We start from the raw sequence: 20294 nt of genomic DNA, 5'->3' as shown, positions 1-20294 counted from the left end.
TCAAAATAAAAAATAAGAAATAATAATACTAGTAAAAAAATTAAAAGTTTCTCTTGGAGTCTTTCTGGAATTTCTAAAGATCCAAGGGTAGAAAACTTAAGTTCTAAAAAAGAAGGTTTCACTTTTTCTTGCAAACATCAGTATCACTGGGCCAACAATTAAATCAAAATGAAAAACTGGAAACATTTATGATGCTGTTGGGGATATAGTTATAGCAAATTTCTGTCTCTTAAAAATTCCTCTAAAGTATAACTTCCTTTCATAATATGATTGCTTTCATAACTGGAATAAGATAAATCATATCAAACTCAGTTAAAAAAGTACTGTCATGTACAGAGACTGACATCATGGGTAGTCAAAGAATATGTTTAATAAAAAATAATTAAACTTCCATTTGCTCTATAGAACATCATAGAAAGTAATTTAATAAATTACAAATGACTTTTTAAGACGTTTGCTCAACTACAGAAAGCAAATTCAGACTACACAAAACACAACTGGTAAATATTGCAAATGTCCAAAAGAAAACTTGGACTAAGACTTGAATCATGAAACCTGAAACAAGGGCTATAAATACAAGGCAATACCAGCTATACTTCTTTAGTAACTACCAACACATACTTGGATATCCTTTCAACTGCAACTTTAGTATTATGTAATTCTACTGATTTTTTCCTTATAACCCTTAACTTAACACAATCATATTTGCATGTGTTTTTTTTCCTTAGCTGATAGCTGGACAACCCCCCCCCCCCAATCAATATTACATAGAAATGTCCTGAAACCCAAGAGAATGTTAAAGTTAACATTAGCTTTAATGCTGTGAAAACTGTAATTGCCTTATTACATACAAAGAGAATCACTAAGATGTTAATCAAATTCATTTGACCATAATTAGGAAAATACTTTATCTCATAGATTTGATATAAATTAGGTTTTAGTTGACAAGATCTAGGGATTTGTTCCTTTTTTTAATCTGGGGAAAGAAAGGAATAAAGATCATGTGGGTAGAACTAGAGGAGGGAAGGGAAATATGGATGGTGTTGAAATACTCCACTGGCAAACTAAGTTAATTGTGTTTGAAAAACTTTGGCTATCTCAAAGGTGTATTCTAGTTAAACAAAAGTGCAATACTGCAAAGGGAAGATACTAAATATGTAATATAGCATTTCCATGATGAAGAGTTACTACCCACTTCTCCTGGATGGGCATAAGAGTGACTATTGCTAAGACATTGCATAAAGGACTATCAATTCAAAGAACTATTTTGGGAAAATACAAAAATCAATATAATCCCAATGGAACTTATATAATTTTGTAAATACATATAACACTGTCTCTCTAATAAGGGGTTAGTTATTTTACATACAGAAACATAATTTACTGGTAAAGGTCTTGGAAAACCTAACACAATTGCTTACTTCATGACAAAACAACAGTTCTATCAAAATAGTAAGTTTTTTTTTTTTTTTCTGTAGGAGAGAACTGGGGTACTCCCCTTCCCTTTATTTATACCCTTACAAACTTTATTACTGACTTATTTGGGTACCAGAAAAATGCAAACATTTCTCTCTCCTTAGGATGTAAATATTTTTGTGTTCAATTCAGTTCTAATTGTTTTCAATGTATATGAAGGTGAACCTGGACCTCTACCTTGTCTGAATAATAGCAGCTTTAGTAGGAGAAATTGAATCACAAATTAAATATCAAACAAATTTTACATGGTAAAGGATTCTAAGAAATTGAACAAAAGCCTTGGGCTTCATTTTTGTGGTTCATAGGTATAACTTGTACATCTTTTTGAGATTATTCAAAGTGCGCTTGCAAAATGGGCAGCTCAGTATATTTAATATAAACTGATAACCCAACACTGATTCTGGGCAATATTTAGTCTGCTTACACCTACAAACTCAAAATGAACTTAGGCTATCTGCATTATTACTTTACCACTATTATCTGCTATTTTGGAATATTTCCATGACATAAAACACAAAAAGAAATCTACACAAATAAAGCAAACAAACATTTTCTTTTACATGAAGTATGCTGTGTTGAAAGTTCTTTTCAGTGGCATTTCATGAGTCTGCTTTTTCTGAACCCTGGAAACAGACATTACTCATCTGAGACATAATTATTTCTAATAGGAGGCCAAACTTTGAAAAGTTAAATCTATATCTATAGGGTGCCAAAATCACATGACACAGGATTATTTTATGACTTATTTTACTGATTTCCAAGTTAAGCTCAGCAAAAAGCAAGTCATATTCCTTGTCAGATTAACATGATATATAGGATGTGTTTAAAAAACCCCTGAAAACAAGTACAGAATTAGAAACGAATGTAAACTTCCTAAACTAACTCAGCTGAGGTAACAGGTAGCCAGTTAAATTGGCTGATTGGGAAACTTATTTCTTCTTTAAACATACTTGTACCTGAATTGGAAACATCAGCAGTGCATCACAACACTAGAGCATTTTCATGTAATTAAAGCAATGGATGGTGATGTAGATTCTACAGCTTTCATGACATTCATTAGCTGCCCAAATTATTGCTGAGTTTTGATCTGTAAATTATAGGTGTCAAGGAGGCTGTAAAACTATATTCAAATTAAATCAGTAATATGCATAAAGTATTCTGTGTTCACTGCAAATATATTAAATATACAACTCTTATTGAGCATAATTTTCATAAAATTAACCCCCAACAAAATTATAATGCCTTTTGTTGTAATTTTATACGTTTATGTATTTGATAGTACATACGAGTTCAGAAACTTATGAATCTTAAGAAATATTACATGCAAAACGTCTCTGAAAGCAGTTTGCACTTCTAAACAAATAACTGAAATGTTCGGTCAGTAAGTTATTGATGCACTCAACACTGGGATATTTACAATTAAAATTAAAGAAAAAACTCAAAATTAGTTCATAATTTAAGTGCAGAGTCTGGGAATCAGTCTTCATTACTAGAATCTGAATCCTCGGATGATGATGATGTACTATCAGATCCAGATGAAGCATCAGCTTTCTCTGAACCATCATCTGTGCTGTTTTCATTGAGAGGACTTGGTTCAGTTCCCCGTTTGTCTTCCTGATCTTTAACTCTGGAATCTTCTTCCTTTACTTCTACAGACTTAGATGAGCCTAAGTCACTGTTTTTGCTTTTCTGTACATCAAAAGTATTGGACTGGGACAAAGTTGGAATATGAAGATTAAGGCCTGGAGTGAGAAGCATCCCTGGATAAAGTATATTAGATAGTAATAGTGGGTTAAGAGCTAACGGGTTGGCAGCTGCAGCTGTATTTAATGCAGCAGTTGAGGAAGTTGAAGGAGAACTTGACACAGAGTTTTCTCCACCATTGTCTGAACTTTGGCTCTCTGTCCTTTCTTTTTTTCCTTCTTGCTCCTTAGAGTCATTTCCCTTTTTCTCTTCTGCCCCAGAATCTGCAGGCTTTGTAAGGAGTCCTCCCATGCCCAACAGATTTGGTAATCCCGCCATTCCTGATAGCAGCATGGGGAACATAGCAGCCATGTTTTTAGCTTCTCCTCCAGAAGAAAGGCCAGCAGGCATTCCCATTAGCCCTGCAGTTACTTGCAGTGATTGCAAGTTCTGTAGATTTTGTTGTAAGGCCTGAAGAGTTGTGAGATCCACACCTGGAAGTAATCCATTCGTTAACAAAGGATTGCCTGAAACATTGGTGGCATTTGCAGCTGTTGCTGCTGTGGCCTTTGCAATTCCACTTTTAGGGCGTCTCCCTCGCCTGCTTACTTCCTCTCTCACCACTGGACCAGTGAGAATACGTTCATACATACTTTCTGGAAGAAACCCCTGGAGGAAATATGTATTCATTAATAATTCAATAACAATTTGTTAATAATAGCTATATGAAAATCAATAGCAATTAGCCTCTATAAGTAGCCTATTAAAATAATGATTTATACTTATTCTGTATTGACATGAAAAAATCAATTATAGAAGAGATAATCTATTTTTTTTCTATTATAAATTATGGATTGAAACAGCTCTTTCACTTCTGAGTTTATCATAGAAAAAGAGAACAGAAAGATGCCTTTAGTTTCTTCCCTACTGTAAGGCATGAAGTTTGTAGAACAGAAAACAATTTGATCCAAAGAAACTTTTTCACAGATACTTTCATAACCCTTACATATTTCCCATTACCACTTGTTTTAGAAGACCAAAGGAGTGGCCCCCTTGTAATCTAAAAGAACAATAAGGATAAGGGAAGTAAGTTAAAGTGAGATGTATCATATAAATTTCATTGACAGTTACTTTATAATACGGAAGATAAGAATGAAGCTGAAAAAGGTAGTCAAGAGGAGGAAAGATCACTTGGACCAAGACAGCAGTAGAACCTGTACATTGGGAATCATCAAATGCAGAACAATGGAGAATCTATGTTGCTTTCACATAAATTCTTCCGTGATTTTCTGGGACACACAAGTCTTAGAAGTTTTAGTTTAGAACTACTGTACCAGCACTGTCTAACAGAAATATAATGCAAGCCATATATGTAATTTAAAATTTTCTAGTTGACACACTACTAATGGCAAAATTGAAATTTGTGATATTAACTTTAAGATAGTCTATTTAAAACATAACCAAAATATTATCACTTCCATATGTAATCTGTAAAACTTAAGGTATTTTACATTCTTTTTTTCTGAATGAAGTTTTCAAAACCAAAACCAGCAGGCGTGGTGGCGCCTGAGGCAGGAGGCTAGCAAGTTCAAAGCCAGCCCCAGCAACTAAGATATTTAGCAAGACCCTGTTTCATAATAAAAAATAAAAAGGGCTGGGAGTAGCTCAGAGGTTAGGTACCCTTCGGTTCAATTCCTGGTACCAAACAGAACAAAACAAAACAAAACACCAGCCAAATTTCAAGTGCTCAACAATAGCCACATAAGCATAGTGGATACCATCTGCAACAGTGTAGCTCTAAATAGTAGGGTTTAAGGAAAAACTAATGGGACTAATTTTTTTTTCCTTTTGTGATAATGGGGATTAACCTAGGGGTGGTTTACCAATGAGCCTTTTTTATTTTTATTTTTTATGTGAGACAGGGTCTCGCTAAGATTTCGAGACTAGCCTTGACCTTGCCATCCTCCATCTTATCCCAAGTAGCTGGAATCACAGGTATACACCACTGTGTAAGACAGGAATATTCATTAATTTTGTTTTGAATTGATAAACTTATTCATTCATTTGGTCCTGGGTACTGAATGCAGGACCTTGAACATACCAGGCAAACATTCTATTTCTGGAGTTATATCCATAGCTAGACCAATTTATTGTTTTCTTTTTACATTAGGATTCACTACAGAATCATGACAATAAATACAAAGAAAAAATATCATTAATAACATCACATTCAGAGATAACTACTGCTAACATTTCAGGATGCATTTCTCATTACCTTTTGCACTTAACGACACATTCTACAATTCTCCCCAGCTCCCCTTCTAAGATAAAAAATAAAAATCTAATTGTACTTAGATTTATAGGCTTCCCTTTTCAATTGGACACCTATAGACCTGTAGAAATAATAACTATTATTTCATTGCCATTTACCAAATGGTTCGGAAGCTTTACTACTCCAAGATGTTAACTATTATCACATTTAATATACTGTGAATGATTTCTCTCGTCATCAGATGTTCTTCTAAGATACAATTTTTTAAATAAGTTGCATAGTTTTCCAATATTTGGATGGACCACAAGTTTATTCCCAATTCTTTAAAAACTATTATACCATGATGAATATTTTATTTGTGTATTTGTGTGTGTGTGTATATGTGTAATGTGGATTGAACCCAAGGGCACTCTACCGCTGAGCTACATCCGCATCCCTTTTTATTTTTAGGCTTTCAATAAGTTGCCTCAAACATGCAATACTCCTGTCTCAGACTACTGAGTCCCTGGGATTATGGGTTTGTACTACTCTATCTGGCAAGTATCATTATATATATTTCTTTGCCCATGTATCCGACTATTATTTTAATAAAATTGTTCAAACAGTGCTTAAAATAAAAACAAACCATTATATATTGGTTCTGGATTCTTTTCTTTTAAAAAATAATTTTGTAATAGTGGGGACTAAACCCAGGACTTCACACCTGCTAGGTAAGCACTCTATACCACTGAGCCTTTTTATAGTTTTAAAATTTTGAGAGAGGGTCTTGTTAAGCTGCACAGGCTGGCTGCAAACTTGTGATTCTTCTGCCTCTACTTCCCCATTAGCTGGAATTAAAGATATGTATCATTGTACCCAGCTTGGTTCTGCATTCTAACAGTAAATATCTGGGAAATTTGCAACATGTTGTGAAAAATAACAAATATGAACTAATATTAGGAGGCTGAGGCAGAAAGATCACAACTTTAAGGTGACACTGGGCAACTTGGCAACACTGGCTCAAAATAAAAAATAAAAAGGGCTGGGGGGCTGGGGTTGTAGCTCAGTGGTAAGAGCGCTTGGCTAATACACGTGAGTCACTGGGTTCGATCCTCAGAACCATATAAAAATAAATAAAATAAAGGTATTGTGCTCATTTACAACTAAAATATTAAAAAGAAAAGGACTAGGGATGTAGTTCAGTGGTATGACACCCCTGCATTTAATCCCCAGTACTCAAAAAAAAAAATTATCATCACATGTTTTTTGATTTTTTAAATATATATATATATATATTTTTTTTAAGATGTTGATGGATCTTTATTTATTTATTTATATTGGTGGTGAGAATTGAACCCAGTGCCTCGCATATGCTAGGCAAGTGCTCTACCACTGAGCCATAGCCCCAACCCCTCATTACATGTTTATAGAATATTTTATTAATTCTTAATTGAAAGTCTAAGATATCATTAAATGGCTGGGTGTAGTGGTGCATGCATGTAAACCCAGCGACTTAAAAGGCCGAGACAGGAGGCTTGCAAGTTCAAGGCCAGTCTCTCAGCAACTTAGTGAGACTTGGGATGTGGCTCAGTGGCACAGAGCTCCTGGGTTCAAGCCCCATTACCTAAACAAACAAACACTGTGTGTGTACACTTTTAATTATATAATTAAATATATTATATGACTATATAATTAACATAATAACAATTAAATGGCATCTAACTCATTAGAGGAGTTAGCATTTGTGAAATACTCACAGATTGCTTAACAACATCTCCCCATTCAGGAGCTACTCCATATTCTGAATTTTCTTTCAGGAATCTACATAAGTCTTTCAAAGGGGGAGCAAATGCACCTCCAACCTGTAAATGAAAAACAGATTATTAGATACTTAGCACATTATTGAATATAAAACTATTTCTTTTATATTATTTTCATTTGGTACTGTACAGAGTTTATTTCTTTGAAATATATATATATTTTTAGCCATCTTCAACAATCTTTATATTTAAAAGGACTACAACAAACCATATGGATTATTGATATACTATATAAATGTGTGATCATGTAAATTTTAAATGTTTTAAGTGGAATAACTAGAATAGGAAAATGAAGAACTATCATTTACTGTGCTGGTTGGGTAGTACCACCTGGATAAGATTATAGCCGCTAGTCAGACTTAACAGTTATAGGAACTTGAACAAATCAGTAAATCTCTTGAGCCTCAGTTTCCTCATTTGAGAAATGAGGATAACAATAAGACTTCCCTTATGGCTCTCCTCTGACCCCAGTACTGAGGAGTTAACCAAGAGGAATTCAATCACTGAGCTACATCTCTAGCCTTTTTTATTTTCAGTTTTGAAGCAGAGTTTTGCCAAGTTGCTGAGGGCCTCACTAAGTCTATGAGGCTGGCATTGAACTTTAATCCTCCTGCCTCAGCCTCCTGAGTCACTGGGATTATAGGCATGCACCACCACACCTGGACTTCATTCAAGTGTATTAGAATACTATCCAGCATATAATAAAAATTATTATTATATGACAATATTATGCTAAGGACTTTATATATATTTTAGTTCTTACAACTTCCTTTTGGCAAAGTATTATTTATATTTTCCTAATGAAGGAAAAGTTATATAATTTGTCTAAAGCCAGGTAGTAATGTTAATGATAGAATTCAAACTGAGATCTCAAAAACCTATACTCTTATTTACTTATGATATAAATTAACACTAAGAGCATGAAATGATATATATCTTTTGTGAAAAGTCATAAGCAAATTTGAAAAGATAAAAAACAATACATATAATAATTAGCCTAACATTGAGACCAAGTATTTTTTTAAATATTTATTTTTTAGTTTTAGGTGGACACAATATCTTTATTTTATTTTTATGTGTTTTTGAGAATTGAATCCAGGTGAGTACGCTACCACTTGAGCCATATCCCCAGCCCTGAGACCAAGTATTTTGAGACTTAAATTAATATTATATTTGGGGGCTTGAGATGTGGCTCAGTGGTATAGCATTTGTCTGGCATGCATGAATCCCTAAGTTTGATCCCTAGCACTACAAAAAAAAAAAATACATAAAAATTACATTTGGATAAATGATTTGAACCTACCAATTTAATGTCCCTTTGTATTCTACAGATACTTCTTAATTCCTTTTCCATACCCTTTTCAGTTAATATATACTATATCTCTTTTTTTGTGGTTCTGGGGATGAAACTCGGGGCCTTGTGCATGATAGGCAAGTGCTTTTCCACTGAGTAACATCCCTAACACATGTGTACATACTATGCCTTGATAGGATATAGACAGGATTTAATGTAGTCAGCTATATTACCTATAAGTGTCCTTATCTAGCATCCTTATATTCTTAGTCTGTGCAATTTATTTTGCATTTTTTTTTCATTAATGTTCATTAAGCCTCAATTTAAATTGGAAGTCCTCTTGGGGATTTAGTAAAAAGATTCTTTTCCTCAGTAATTTATCAAGCAAAGCCTATACCTCACAGGCTCAAGACAATAAAGAACTTTACAAATTAAGGAAAATGAACAGGAGCCACATGAAGCTACAACAATTAAAAATAAAATTTAAATGTTTATTACTAAACCTACAAGTAACACTTGTTTCATCTTAAAATTGGCTAAGACACAAGAAGAAAAAAAAGTTAAGACAAATTCAATTATAGCAAAGATTTGTCACAAATATATGCAAGTGCACGATTAAATGCTACTAAATATTCACCTTATTCTTTCTCTAACACATCTATGTTATTACTGTAAAATACTAACAAAAGCTGAATGAACTCCAAAACTGGAGAAAAACTGGCATTAATTTTAAAGAGTTGGTGTATAGAACAATACTAGAAAGTTGGTGTTCTTACTCTTAGACCATGCTTTCTTTCTTAGTTTATCACTTACTTATCAGAATAAAAAGTATGTCAAAGCTACATTTATAAAAGGGTGTCAGAAATCTTGTATCATTTACTTTATAAAGTAAAGACACAACTGTCCATGTGTCTCTTCCTTAGATCAGATTTTTTCAACCTTTGCACTATAGACATTTTGGATTGGTATTGTGGGGTTGTCCTAAGTCCCACAGAAAGATTAGCAGCATCTGGGTTAACTGACTTCTACTCAACTAGACTCAAGTAGCACCCTCTCTCCTGCTCACCACTCTGCTCATTCATGGTTATAAAAAATGTCTGCAGCTGGATGAAGTGGTATACACCTATAATCCCAGTGGCTCAGGAGGCTGAAGCAGGAGGATTGCAAAGCCAGACTCAGCAACTTAGCGAGGCCCTATGCAACTCAGAAACACCCTGTCTGTAAATAAAATATAAAAAAGGGTTGGAGATCTGGGGATCTGGGAATGTGGCTCAGTGGTTAAGAGCCTCTGGGTTCAATCCCTAGTAAAGCCTCCAGATTCTGCCAAATGTGCCATGAAGGAGCAAAATTGCCTCGTGAGGTGAACCAATGCCTTAGGTGTAGTGTCCTTGTGTAGGGAACAGCCACATGCAACGGCACTGCTTAGATACAGATATGTTGAGCAGCTTGCTTATTTAATTTAATAGCTCAGTCATTGATATAGAACTTAAATTTAAGTTATATAAAATTATTATCCCCCACAAATCTGCTAAATTAAATCCATTTCCAGGTTTTGTTACAAAATAATGCATAATGAATTGGTGTTCTAAGAGAAGTCCTACATATTTAAATCAATGTTAAAGATTAACCACAAATACATAAATACCTTTCTGGCATTTCTTCTGTTAATCAGCTGAACGCGTTCTTCTCCAGTCAGAGTATTAACATCAAGTTTATTGGGGTTTCTGCAACGATGCCTTTTTTGTTTGGGTCTTCCCTCATGAAGCTGCACTCTCTAAAACAGATAAAGAAACATCTTTAAAATGTGTACTTCTGCAAAACTATTCAAAATATTGCAATTGAACTGATTCAGATTTAATCCTATGATGTGGAAGCATCTATCTTTTAGTTATTCACACTTTAAAGCAGGGGCCTTCTATTGGCTCTTGAAATGAGCAGGATTTTGTTAGTTTTTTCCTTACATGCCCTCAAAAACTACAGAACACCTGGACAATGATACATGAAGGGGTTACCAATGATGCTGGAGTGGTTTCCTCTAAATTGTAGTTATTTACTTTTTCATCTGTTAAATTTTCTCCTTCCTGACATGTTCTGGGAGAAATGCTCCAGACTTTCGCAGTGCTCTGACAATTTATAATCTCTGCTAGTAACTTTCATTTTTCTTCATCTCACTAATTATTTTCCTCATGTCATGTAATTCTCACAATATTAAAAGGTATTCTTATCTTACAAAAGGGATAGTAAGGCTCAGAGAGGTTGTCTTCCTCAAGGGGATACAACTAGTAAGTGGAAGAGACAGATTATGAACGCATATTCACAGGCCTGGAAGTATAGCTCAGTGGTAGAACATGCCTACCATGGGAGTTTCGATCCTTAGCACTGCAAAACAAAACAAAGCAAAAAACCATATCCAATAATATTAAATCTCTTTTCATCAAATCATGCTACTTATCTCTACAACTGTTGACAAAAGCAGGCCTTGATGTTTGTAGTTATTTCTAACCAATCATAACATTCCAAGAAACAAATGATCAAATTCTTCAGTCCCACCACAGCCTAGATACTATTCAACTCACATTTTTTATTCATTTACTATCACTGCACTCACTCTTCCACATATGCTGAAATATCAGACTAGTCACTGATTTATGAGTATGTCTTACAGTCACATCCCCTTGTAACTCTCTTTATAACTTCTAAAATGCCTACACGTTCCTCTTGTGTTAACCTGGTCAATGCCTTCTTGTTCATTTTTTTATGTATCAGATAACAGTTTGATTTCTTATCTTTTGCCAGTCAGTACTGTACTCAATTGTTCCTGTATCTGTACCCATGGACAGAACCATAATTATTTAGTTATATCTTCTATTCTATTTTTTTTTTTTTTTTTGTACTGGATGTTTAACCCAGGGGCAATTTACCTCTGAGCTACACACTCAGCCATTTTTGTTCTTTATTTTTTGACAAGGTCCCAACAATTGCTTAGGACCTTGCTAAATGGCTGAAGGTGGCCATGAATTTATGATCATCCTGTCTCAGTCTTCCAAGCTGCTGAGATTTCAGGCTTGTACTACCATGCTCGGCATATCTTCTATTCTTTAGTGGAACAAATGCTGCCTTTGTGTCTGGGGTGTATGTGTAGGGGGAGGAGTAACTGGAAATTGAATCCAGAGATGCTCTACCATGAAGCTGCATCCCTGACCTGTTTTAATTTTATTTTGAGACACGGTCATGCTAAGTTGCCAAGGCTGGGCTTGAACTTCCTGCCTCAGCCTCCTAAGCAGCTGAGATTATGGATGTATACCTCCATACCCTGATATAAATGCTACCTTTTAAAAACATGTTTTTAAATCTTAATTAAAAAGTTACATAAAACATTATGATAAAAACTTTATTTGCAATGAAAATGATAAGTGGATACAAAATTGAGAATATTAACAAAAACTCTTACAGTGATTAAGATAAAGGTATGGAAATCCTTCATAGACTAGAGTATAAGTACCACAAGAACAAGAAAAACTTCATGTTGTTCACTCTTATATTTTCAATCACTAAAATTGTAATTGGCACATAATAATCACTCAATAAAAATTTGTTGGCTGAATACATTAATTTTTTTCTTTCTCTCCCTCTCACTCCTTCATCTCTTCTCTTCCTACTTCCACCTCTCTCTCTCTTCCTCTTCCTCTGTGCCTCTCTGACTATACTGGGAATTGAACCATTGAATCCAGAGCACTTTACCAGCCCTTTTTTTTTTATTTTGAGGCAGAGTCTTGCCAAAGTTGCTGACCCTGGCCTTGAGCTTGTGGTTTTCTTGCTTTAGTCTCTGAGGTGCTGGAATTGAGGTATACTCATAGTCTTGCAATGCTTTTTTTAACATGTTATGAAATTACAGCATTAAAATGATGATTCTCATTGTTTTCTGAATTACAATATCCACTTTGAAATTGCTCAATTTGCCAGGTGTGGTGGCATACGCCTGTAATCCCAGCAGCTTGGGAGGGCCTAAGCAACTTTGGCCAACAGGGTCTCACTGAGTTGCTTAGCACCTCGATAAATTGCCGAGTCTGGCTTTGAACTCAAGATCCTCCTATCTCAGCCTCCCAAGTTGGGATAGCAAAAAGCTTCATTTCAGTTATCCATTTGATCTTCATAAGGGAGGCAAATAGAAAAGGACTGTTGAGCTCACAATATATAGGATAAAACTACATATTTTTACCTTATAAAGTACACAGAAATCTTACAAATACTGACACAAAATTTGGTATGTTACTGTCTGATAATAAAATTCCAGAAAATAAATATTTCTGAGTAAGAAAGCCCATAAGATAGATAAATAGTATTTCAGAGGTTAAGAAGAATGCAAACTAAATATAAGATTCTCATCTTTAATTAACATAAACTTGTGCATCTGCAGAGACACAGACGTCATACTCTTATGGTCTAAAGTAGAGCTTAAGAGCAGAAGTTTTGGGCTTAGGATGTAGCTCAGTGGTAGACAACTTGCCTAGCATGTGCAATTTTGGACTTTATTTGCTGTGTGGCCTTGGACTTTTTACTTAAAATTCCAGTGGTTCAATTTCTTTATAAAATTGTCACAATAATACCATTCTAATACAGTGGTGAGAAATAATAGATATTAGGAGTTAAATATAATGTCAGACAGAGTTAAATTTTTACTATGACCAATATTAGAAAATAAATTCTTTGAGAAAGTGTCAGAAGTTTTATACCTTTCAATTTCTATTGGTTCTAACATGCTACTCATATCAGAAGTGATTTTTATTATTAAATACCTGTTGAATAGAGAATGGAAAGTGGAGAATGACACTATAAATATATATTTCTTTAGTTGTTGATGGACCTTTATTTAATTTATTTTATTTTATATGCGGTGCTGAAAAATCAAAAACCCAGTGCCTCACACATACTAGGCAAGTGCTTTAGCACTGAGCTAGAACCCCAGCCCCTAGTTTTCCTAAATCTTAAGCAGAGCAAATATCTAGCACAAGTGGATGAAAAATTATGCTTCATCATTAAGGGTTTGACAAATCACAGAAATAATATATACCAAGATCTTAAAATATATCACCTACAGGAATAAAAGCTCCTAAGTCTTCCACATAACCTGGGTGCTCCTTAAGCCATTTTTCTAAATCCTTTCTCTTCGGTGCATCATCTCCTGCAAGTCTTGTCCCATCTTTAAGATTAATAACTGGAACTGGACTTTCTGTATCAGGAATTCCTTGAGGTTGAGTATATGATAGTGTTGGATTTATCCCTGTGGAAATCTGTGAGGTGGTTAAACCTAAAGTAACCTGCAGAAAAACACCAAATGTAAATTTATTTCCATGCTTCAATGAAGTAGTTCTTTCTTTTTTTGGTTCTTTTTAGTTATACATGATAGTAGAATCCAATTTGATATTATTATACAAGCACAGAATATATTTTATTCTAGTTAGGATCCCATACTTGTGAATGTATATGATAGTAGGATTCACTGTGATGTTTTCACATATGGACATGGGAGTTGTTCTTTATTGAAGGGAAAAAAGTTCTTGCATTAAATTCTGCTAAATTTTAATCTTAAGATTTTCATGAATCTTATCCAATGTCAGATTCTACTAATAATACAAAATCTGAAAATGCATAGTACACTTCTAATTTTTTATTAACATTATATTTGTAAAATCACATAAGTACAATGTGTATATTTATGGGTTAGAATTTTGAACTCAAGTATCAGTAATTTTTAGTTACTTTACTTACATGATTAGGTGGTTTATTTCTGTTAAAAAAGAGGATGTCAACACCTTCTACATTCTTCCTCCTTCCACGCCTTTTTTTGACTACAGGCTGGTTGTCTAATATCACTCCATTGGCACCAATTGTTGATTGAATGGAAGTTCCTAATTAAACACACAATTAAATCAAATTAAACACCAAAATAGAGATAAAATTTTACTTCTTAAACAAAGTAAAAGTAATCAGTTTTCTAAATTTATATGGAAGTTTAATTCTTATTTTATATATCATAAATCAAGCAATTCTTGAAATAAAACATCACTACTGCCTCTACACCCTAGGGCTGGGGATATAGCTCAGTTGGAGTGCTTGCCTCACATGACAAGGCCCTGGGTTCAATGCCCAGCACTACAAAAAAAAATCACCCCTCCAAGTTTTAAACTTGGAGGTGTCTAACAGGCTTCTTTGAATTTTTGACTTGTCTTCTCTTTTTGAGTTGGAAGCGTGCCTTTCTCCTGTTCAAGACAAACCCTCTCAAACCCATTAATTCCTACAGTTTCTAAAAGCTTATTTTTAAAATTACTCATTTCTATTTTCTTCAGATTCTCCTTCTCAACTCAAAAATATGGCCAATACAAACATAAAATTAACTTCTTCAAGTCTTTGTAACTCCAAAACTTTTTAACTGAACTATATTGTGCTGCTTCTTAATAAAGGCACTAATTTATTTCTCAATTTCCCATTGTTAATTCCTGCTCCAACCTACTTAAGACATTTTCTTTAGGATCATCAGTAAAGTTTTAGTTATCAAATTAAAGTTGACCTTCCTCATTTTAGTAAGCACTTAATAGTTATATTTGTAAGAGGTATGAAATAGTTCCATTCATTTACTTTTTAAATAAATACCTAATAAGTAGCCATGCATTAGTGAAAAATGTATTTTCAATCATTAAGGAGAATTTTTTGAGAAGTTCTATGTTTTTGTGAAAAAGTGTAGCCCTTTGTCTAGCTCTGTAACCTTATAAAAAGTTCCTTAAGGGGCAGGGGCGGTGGCTCAGCGGTAGCGCACTGGCCTGGCATGTGTGAAGCACTGGGTTCGATTCTCAGTACCACGTATAAATATATAACATAAAGGTCTATCAACAACTTAAAAAAAAAAAACTTCCTTAATTCATATGGTAAGGAATAACTAATTACAATTAAAAATAATTTATATATGTGAAAGTACTAAAATGGGACAAAACACTATGGAAAAAAGGATTTTATTATATCCGTAATAAAATTTATCAAATTATATTAACATAATATTATAAATGATTTCAAATATTTTTACTATAGTATATATTTAGCTTTAAAAACAATAATCTTCCTACTACTTTTAAAAATGCCATTATATTTCATAAGAACATCTCATGGCTTTCTATCCTAATACTTTTAAACTTTCTAAAACTTCTCATTTTAACTTCTACCAATCCCTATTAATTTTGTGACTTAGGTGTTTTGCTTTGAATTTGTGATCCCCATTCCTCAGCCTCCCACATAGCTGTGACTATAGGTAGGTTTGGTGGCTTATGTGTTTGTTTTTGAATTCACAATATAATTCAATATTGAATGAACTACTTTGCATCAATCCTATTTCTACACGAGCAACTCTGAACCACTGCCCTAGAGCTTAATCACTGATAATTTTTGAAACACAGATTCACATTTCATAAGCAGGCTGTAATCTTTTCTGTCTTTTGGCACCAAGGAATGAACCCAGGGCCACTTAACCACTGAACCATATCCCAATCCCTTTTTAAAATTTTGAGATAGAGTCCAAGTTGCTTAAGGTTTCTCTAAATTCCTGAGGCTGACTTTGAAGTTGTGATCCTCCTGCCTAAAGCTCCCTTGCCACTGGGATTACAGATGTATGCTACCATGCCCAGCATAAATGCCCTTGTTTTAAAATGTATTACCTAATATTTAATGTACAAGTGTAGTCTACCAAGCAATGAAAGGGAGTGAATTACTTTTTTCTCCTTTTCCTTTAGTGCTACCTGTGTACTACATAAAAGTACCTACTGTAATTATCAATAAAAAACATCTGTACACACCAAAGCATTCATTTATAAAAATATTCTATATGGCCAAATCTTTGTTTTAATTACATATTAACACGACTTATTTCTGATGAGGATTTTAATAAATATTTTCAATGCATTTTAAGCTAGAATTTAAAAATGAAAATTTAACTTTATAAAGTCTTTGTTGTCTTTACTTTAGATCTAACAATAACAATATTTAAAAAGCCTCTTTCTATTGAATACCTACTATGAGCCAGATATTGGAGTGCATTTTACAAATGCTATTGCTATCTTAAATCATCAAAAACAGAATGAAAACACAGAAGTATTATTAAGTCTGTTTTATAAATGAGATCAGAAGCATTACGTCATTTGCTCAATGTCACAAGAGTTAATAAAAGACAGAATTCAACCACAGGTTGCTTAGCTCTGTCATCATTTATCTGCTACTCCACATAGTTTCTGGAATGAGTACTTTAGTTTTGTCTTCTTGTTGTAACCTGTGCTATTTTACTTTCTTTCATGAATTAAGTTATATTTCACTTGGTGTGTTTATTTAGGCTTTCAAATAAAATTCAAAAGGTAATCACAAGAATAAAAAATGTACAGCCTTTTGAAAATTAAAAATTTCAATAAAAGCATTTGCTAAGCATCCAATTATAGACTCTGGGAGTACCTAATTTTAACATCTATGTAGTATCTAATTGTACGCCATGCTCTTTAGTAGCCACGTTATTAATGTAATCTACTCAACAGTGCAACCTCTTTCGTATTCCTGTTAATCATTTCACAAATAAGAACAGGCTCAAAAATGTTAAAGCTTTCCAAAAAGTCATGTCAAAAAGACAGATTCCAGATTTTCATATATACAATATATATGAATATATATATACAAATATATATATATACACAATATATATATACAAATATATATATATATACAAATATATATATATATATACAAATATATATATATATATATATATACAAATATATATATATATATATATATATACAAATATATATATACAAATATATATATACAAATATATATATACAAAGACAGATGAGGGCTGGGGCTGTAACTCAGTGGTGAAGCGCTTGCCTTTCAAGTGTGAGGCACTGGGTTTGATCCTCAGAACATAAAAATAAATAAAGAGGGGCTGGGGTTGTGGCTCATCGGTAGACCACTTGCCTAGCACATGCGAAGCACTGGATTCAATTCTCAGCACTACATAAAAATAAATAAGTAAAATAAAGGTATTATGTCCAACTACAAATAAAAAATAAATTAAAAAAGAAAATAAATAAAGAGGTTGTGTCCATTTATAGCTAAAAAAAGGATGATATAATACTTAATAATAATTCTATATAGTGTCAACCTATTGTATAGTTGCAAAAGCAATGCTCCTATTGATACTATTAAAAACTTTAAAGAATTACTTATAGGTGAAGCCTATATAATATTCAACAGTAATATCAATAAAATGTACAGATGATAGAGTCAATCTGTACATTTATAGTGGAGTCATCAAGATAAGGGTTGTGATATTATTAAAGTCCATTTAGGTTAGACAAAAGCACACTTTTATCATCCCATCCATTCCCATTTTCTAGTGAAAAAGAAACGCCTTAATAATAGAACTCTAATTGTATAAAAACGGATGCTTGACAAAGCTAAACTAATTTAAAATTAAAAAGTGATAGTATCAGCAACTGGGAATAGCAATAAATTCAACATAACATTTATAAAAAAGCCTTGTTTTCCTAAAATGTAGGAACTCCATACACCATGCAAATACTGTAGTTCTGGAATGCTTCCAAGTATTCTGTAACACTGAAATAGAGTTCTTAGCCTTATATAATGAAGGTATAAAGAAATTCAACTCATTTCTTTGCTATAACTGAAATTAGAATTTTGGGAGATTAGTATGTGAGACTCAGTTGATCTGCAATGTCATTCTCAATTCTCAAAAACTTTACAAAGGACACAGGCAAAGCACAATTAGGTCAGGATAGAAACAATGTCTTTAGTACCTATAGAGCACAGGGCACCTAGTACCACTTACATACTCAGTAAATACTTATTGTTTCTATTTACCAAAATTTTAGAAGAAATATTACAGACATAAAGACAAGGTTCACTCTATACTGCTTATAAAGGCAGTATCTTTGAAAAGAACTGACAGGAGGTAAATTTACTTTCAAATAAAAAAGAAGTTTCTGACAATTAGAGCTGCCTAACAGTCAAAACAGTTTAAAATAGTAATAATCTTAGTCCTACAAGAATTGCATGAGGATAAAACTTCTGGGGATTAGTCATAACTCATTCCTGTATACTACAGTTATCTGGATTATTACTATTTTTGAAACTTTTAAACTTTCTAAAATTTCTCATTTTAATTTCTACCAATCACTATTAACTTTGTGACTTAGATGTTTTGCTTTTAATTTATGATCCCCATGCCTCAGCCTCCCAAGTAGCTGTGACTACAGGTAGGTTTGATGGTTTAGGTGTTGGTTTTTGAATTCACAATATACTTCAATATTGAAATGCTATTTAAACTTTATGTGTATGAAGTAATTTTACAAAAATGATGTCTTCAGCTGGACATGATGTGGCACATGCCTGTAATCCCAGCAGCTCTGAAGGCTAAGGCAGGAGGAGTTCCAAACCAGTCTTTAGCAACTTACTGAAGCCTTAAGCAATGTAGTGAGACCCTGTCTCAAAAAAATAAAAAGGGCTGGGGATGTGGCTAAGTGGTTATGCATTCCTGGTACAAAAAGAGAGTCTTCACCAAAATATTCAAGCCTGCAAACTAAACTGACCTCTGTGATTTAAAATGTCATATTAAAAGCTCTATATTTATTAAAATTCAAGCTATAGTTATTACGTTATAGACTTAACACTGGTTCAGACATTAAAGGAAAAAAATGAATTTTTACTATGAGAATCATAAAAGAATTCTGAAATGGTAGGAAATATTTCATAATAAGAAAAATATTATATGCATTTCACCTGATACAGGCATAGATTTTGGAAAATTGACGAGGCTTGTCTCTGACGCACTTTGAAGTTCCCGAAGTCGAGTCAGGTACTGCTGCTGCCCCAGAGCACCATCTTCACTATCAAATGGTCTTTTTTGGGCAAGCCCTTGCTTCTGAAATGTCAACTTCAAACCACCTTCCTGTTTAAAAAGACACCATTATTAAAACAGAAAATGTTAACAAAAATCTTATTGTAGGATAGTAAAAGAAAATTTTTACTTAGAAAAAGTAAAATAGTGGGCTGGGGTTATGGCTTGGTGGTAGAACACTTGCCTAGCACGTGGGAGGCACTGGGTTCAATCCTCAGCACCACATAAAAATAAATAAAATAAAGGTATTGTGTCCAACTACAACTAGAAAATAAATATTTAAAAAAAAGTGAAGTAAAACCCTGAAACATAAGTGAAGTTCCCATCTTCTTTATAAATCAATTGAATAAAAAATATCTACAATGAATCATTTCTATCTTAAGTGAAAAAAATTCATGTACCATATACTTTTCAAAGCAAAACAGTACTAGTACATTTTCAGCTTTAATCATACATCTCTAGGTACATTATTCATAATAACACACAGATGATGTTACCTATATTTTAGATACCTAGTAATCAACCAAGATTCAAAAATTCTATTAAAATAAACAGTATAATAACAGGACATGCTAAATGTTTAAAAGAGGAAGTACAGTTATATATTAAAAAAAAAAAATCAAAACAGAAATTGTCACACTGTTTAAGAAAGCATCTTGATCAGCAGAACAATTTTCAGAAGTATAAGGAGAGAAACATATTTAATGATGATCCCTCTAGTATTCAAGTTTAATAACCTGGATATCAAAAAAGAAAATGCAAATACCAGAAGACAAGTATGTGAAGAAAGGAAGAGTTAAGAGCAGGCAGCCATTTGCAGGA

The 20294-nt window shown here is 33.3% G+C and overlaps 1 protein-coding gene across 13 annotated transcripts in view; it reads right to left on the bottom strand.

Annotated features, from left to right (window-relative positions):
- Positions 1-350: 350 nt before the first annotated feature.
- The window catches only part of Chd9 (chromodomain helicase DNA binding protein 9), a 248958-nt gene continuing 229014 nt past the window's right edge, over positions 351-20294 (bottom strand). For 12 of the 13 annotated variants that reach the window (XM_071604701.1, XM_071604708.1, XM_071604699.1 and 9 more), the window contains 6 exons: positions 19355-19523; positions 14294-14433; positions 13621-13842; positions 10170-10298; positions 7168-7272; positions 351-3828 (listed from right to left, as the gene is read on the bottom strand). In XM_071604701.1, coding sequence (XP_071460802.1) covers positions 2953-3828; positions 7168-7272; positions 10170-10298; positions 13621-13842; positions 14294-14433; positions 19355-19523 — 1641 coding nt within the window. In that variant the 3' untranslated portion in view covers positions 351-2952. The remainder of the gene's footprint in view (positions 3829-7167; positions 7273-10169; positions 10299-13620; positions 13843-14293; positions 14434-19354; positions 19524-20294) is intronic. The other variant, XM_071604707.1, reaches the window with a different exon arrangement.

The sequence above is a fragment of the Marmota flaviventris genome, chromosome 18 (assembly GCF_047511675.1).
Source record: "Marmota flaviventris isolate mMarFla1 chromosome 18, mMarFla1.hap1, whole genome shotgun sequence".
NCBI classification, from domain to species: domain Eukaryota; kingdom Metazoa; phylum Chordata; class Mammalia; order Rodentia; family Sciuridae; genus Marmota; species Marmota flaviventris.
This window is presented reverse-complemented; position numbering and strand designations above follow the sequence as displayed.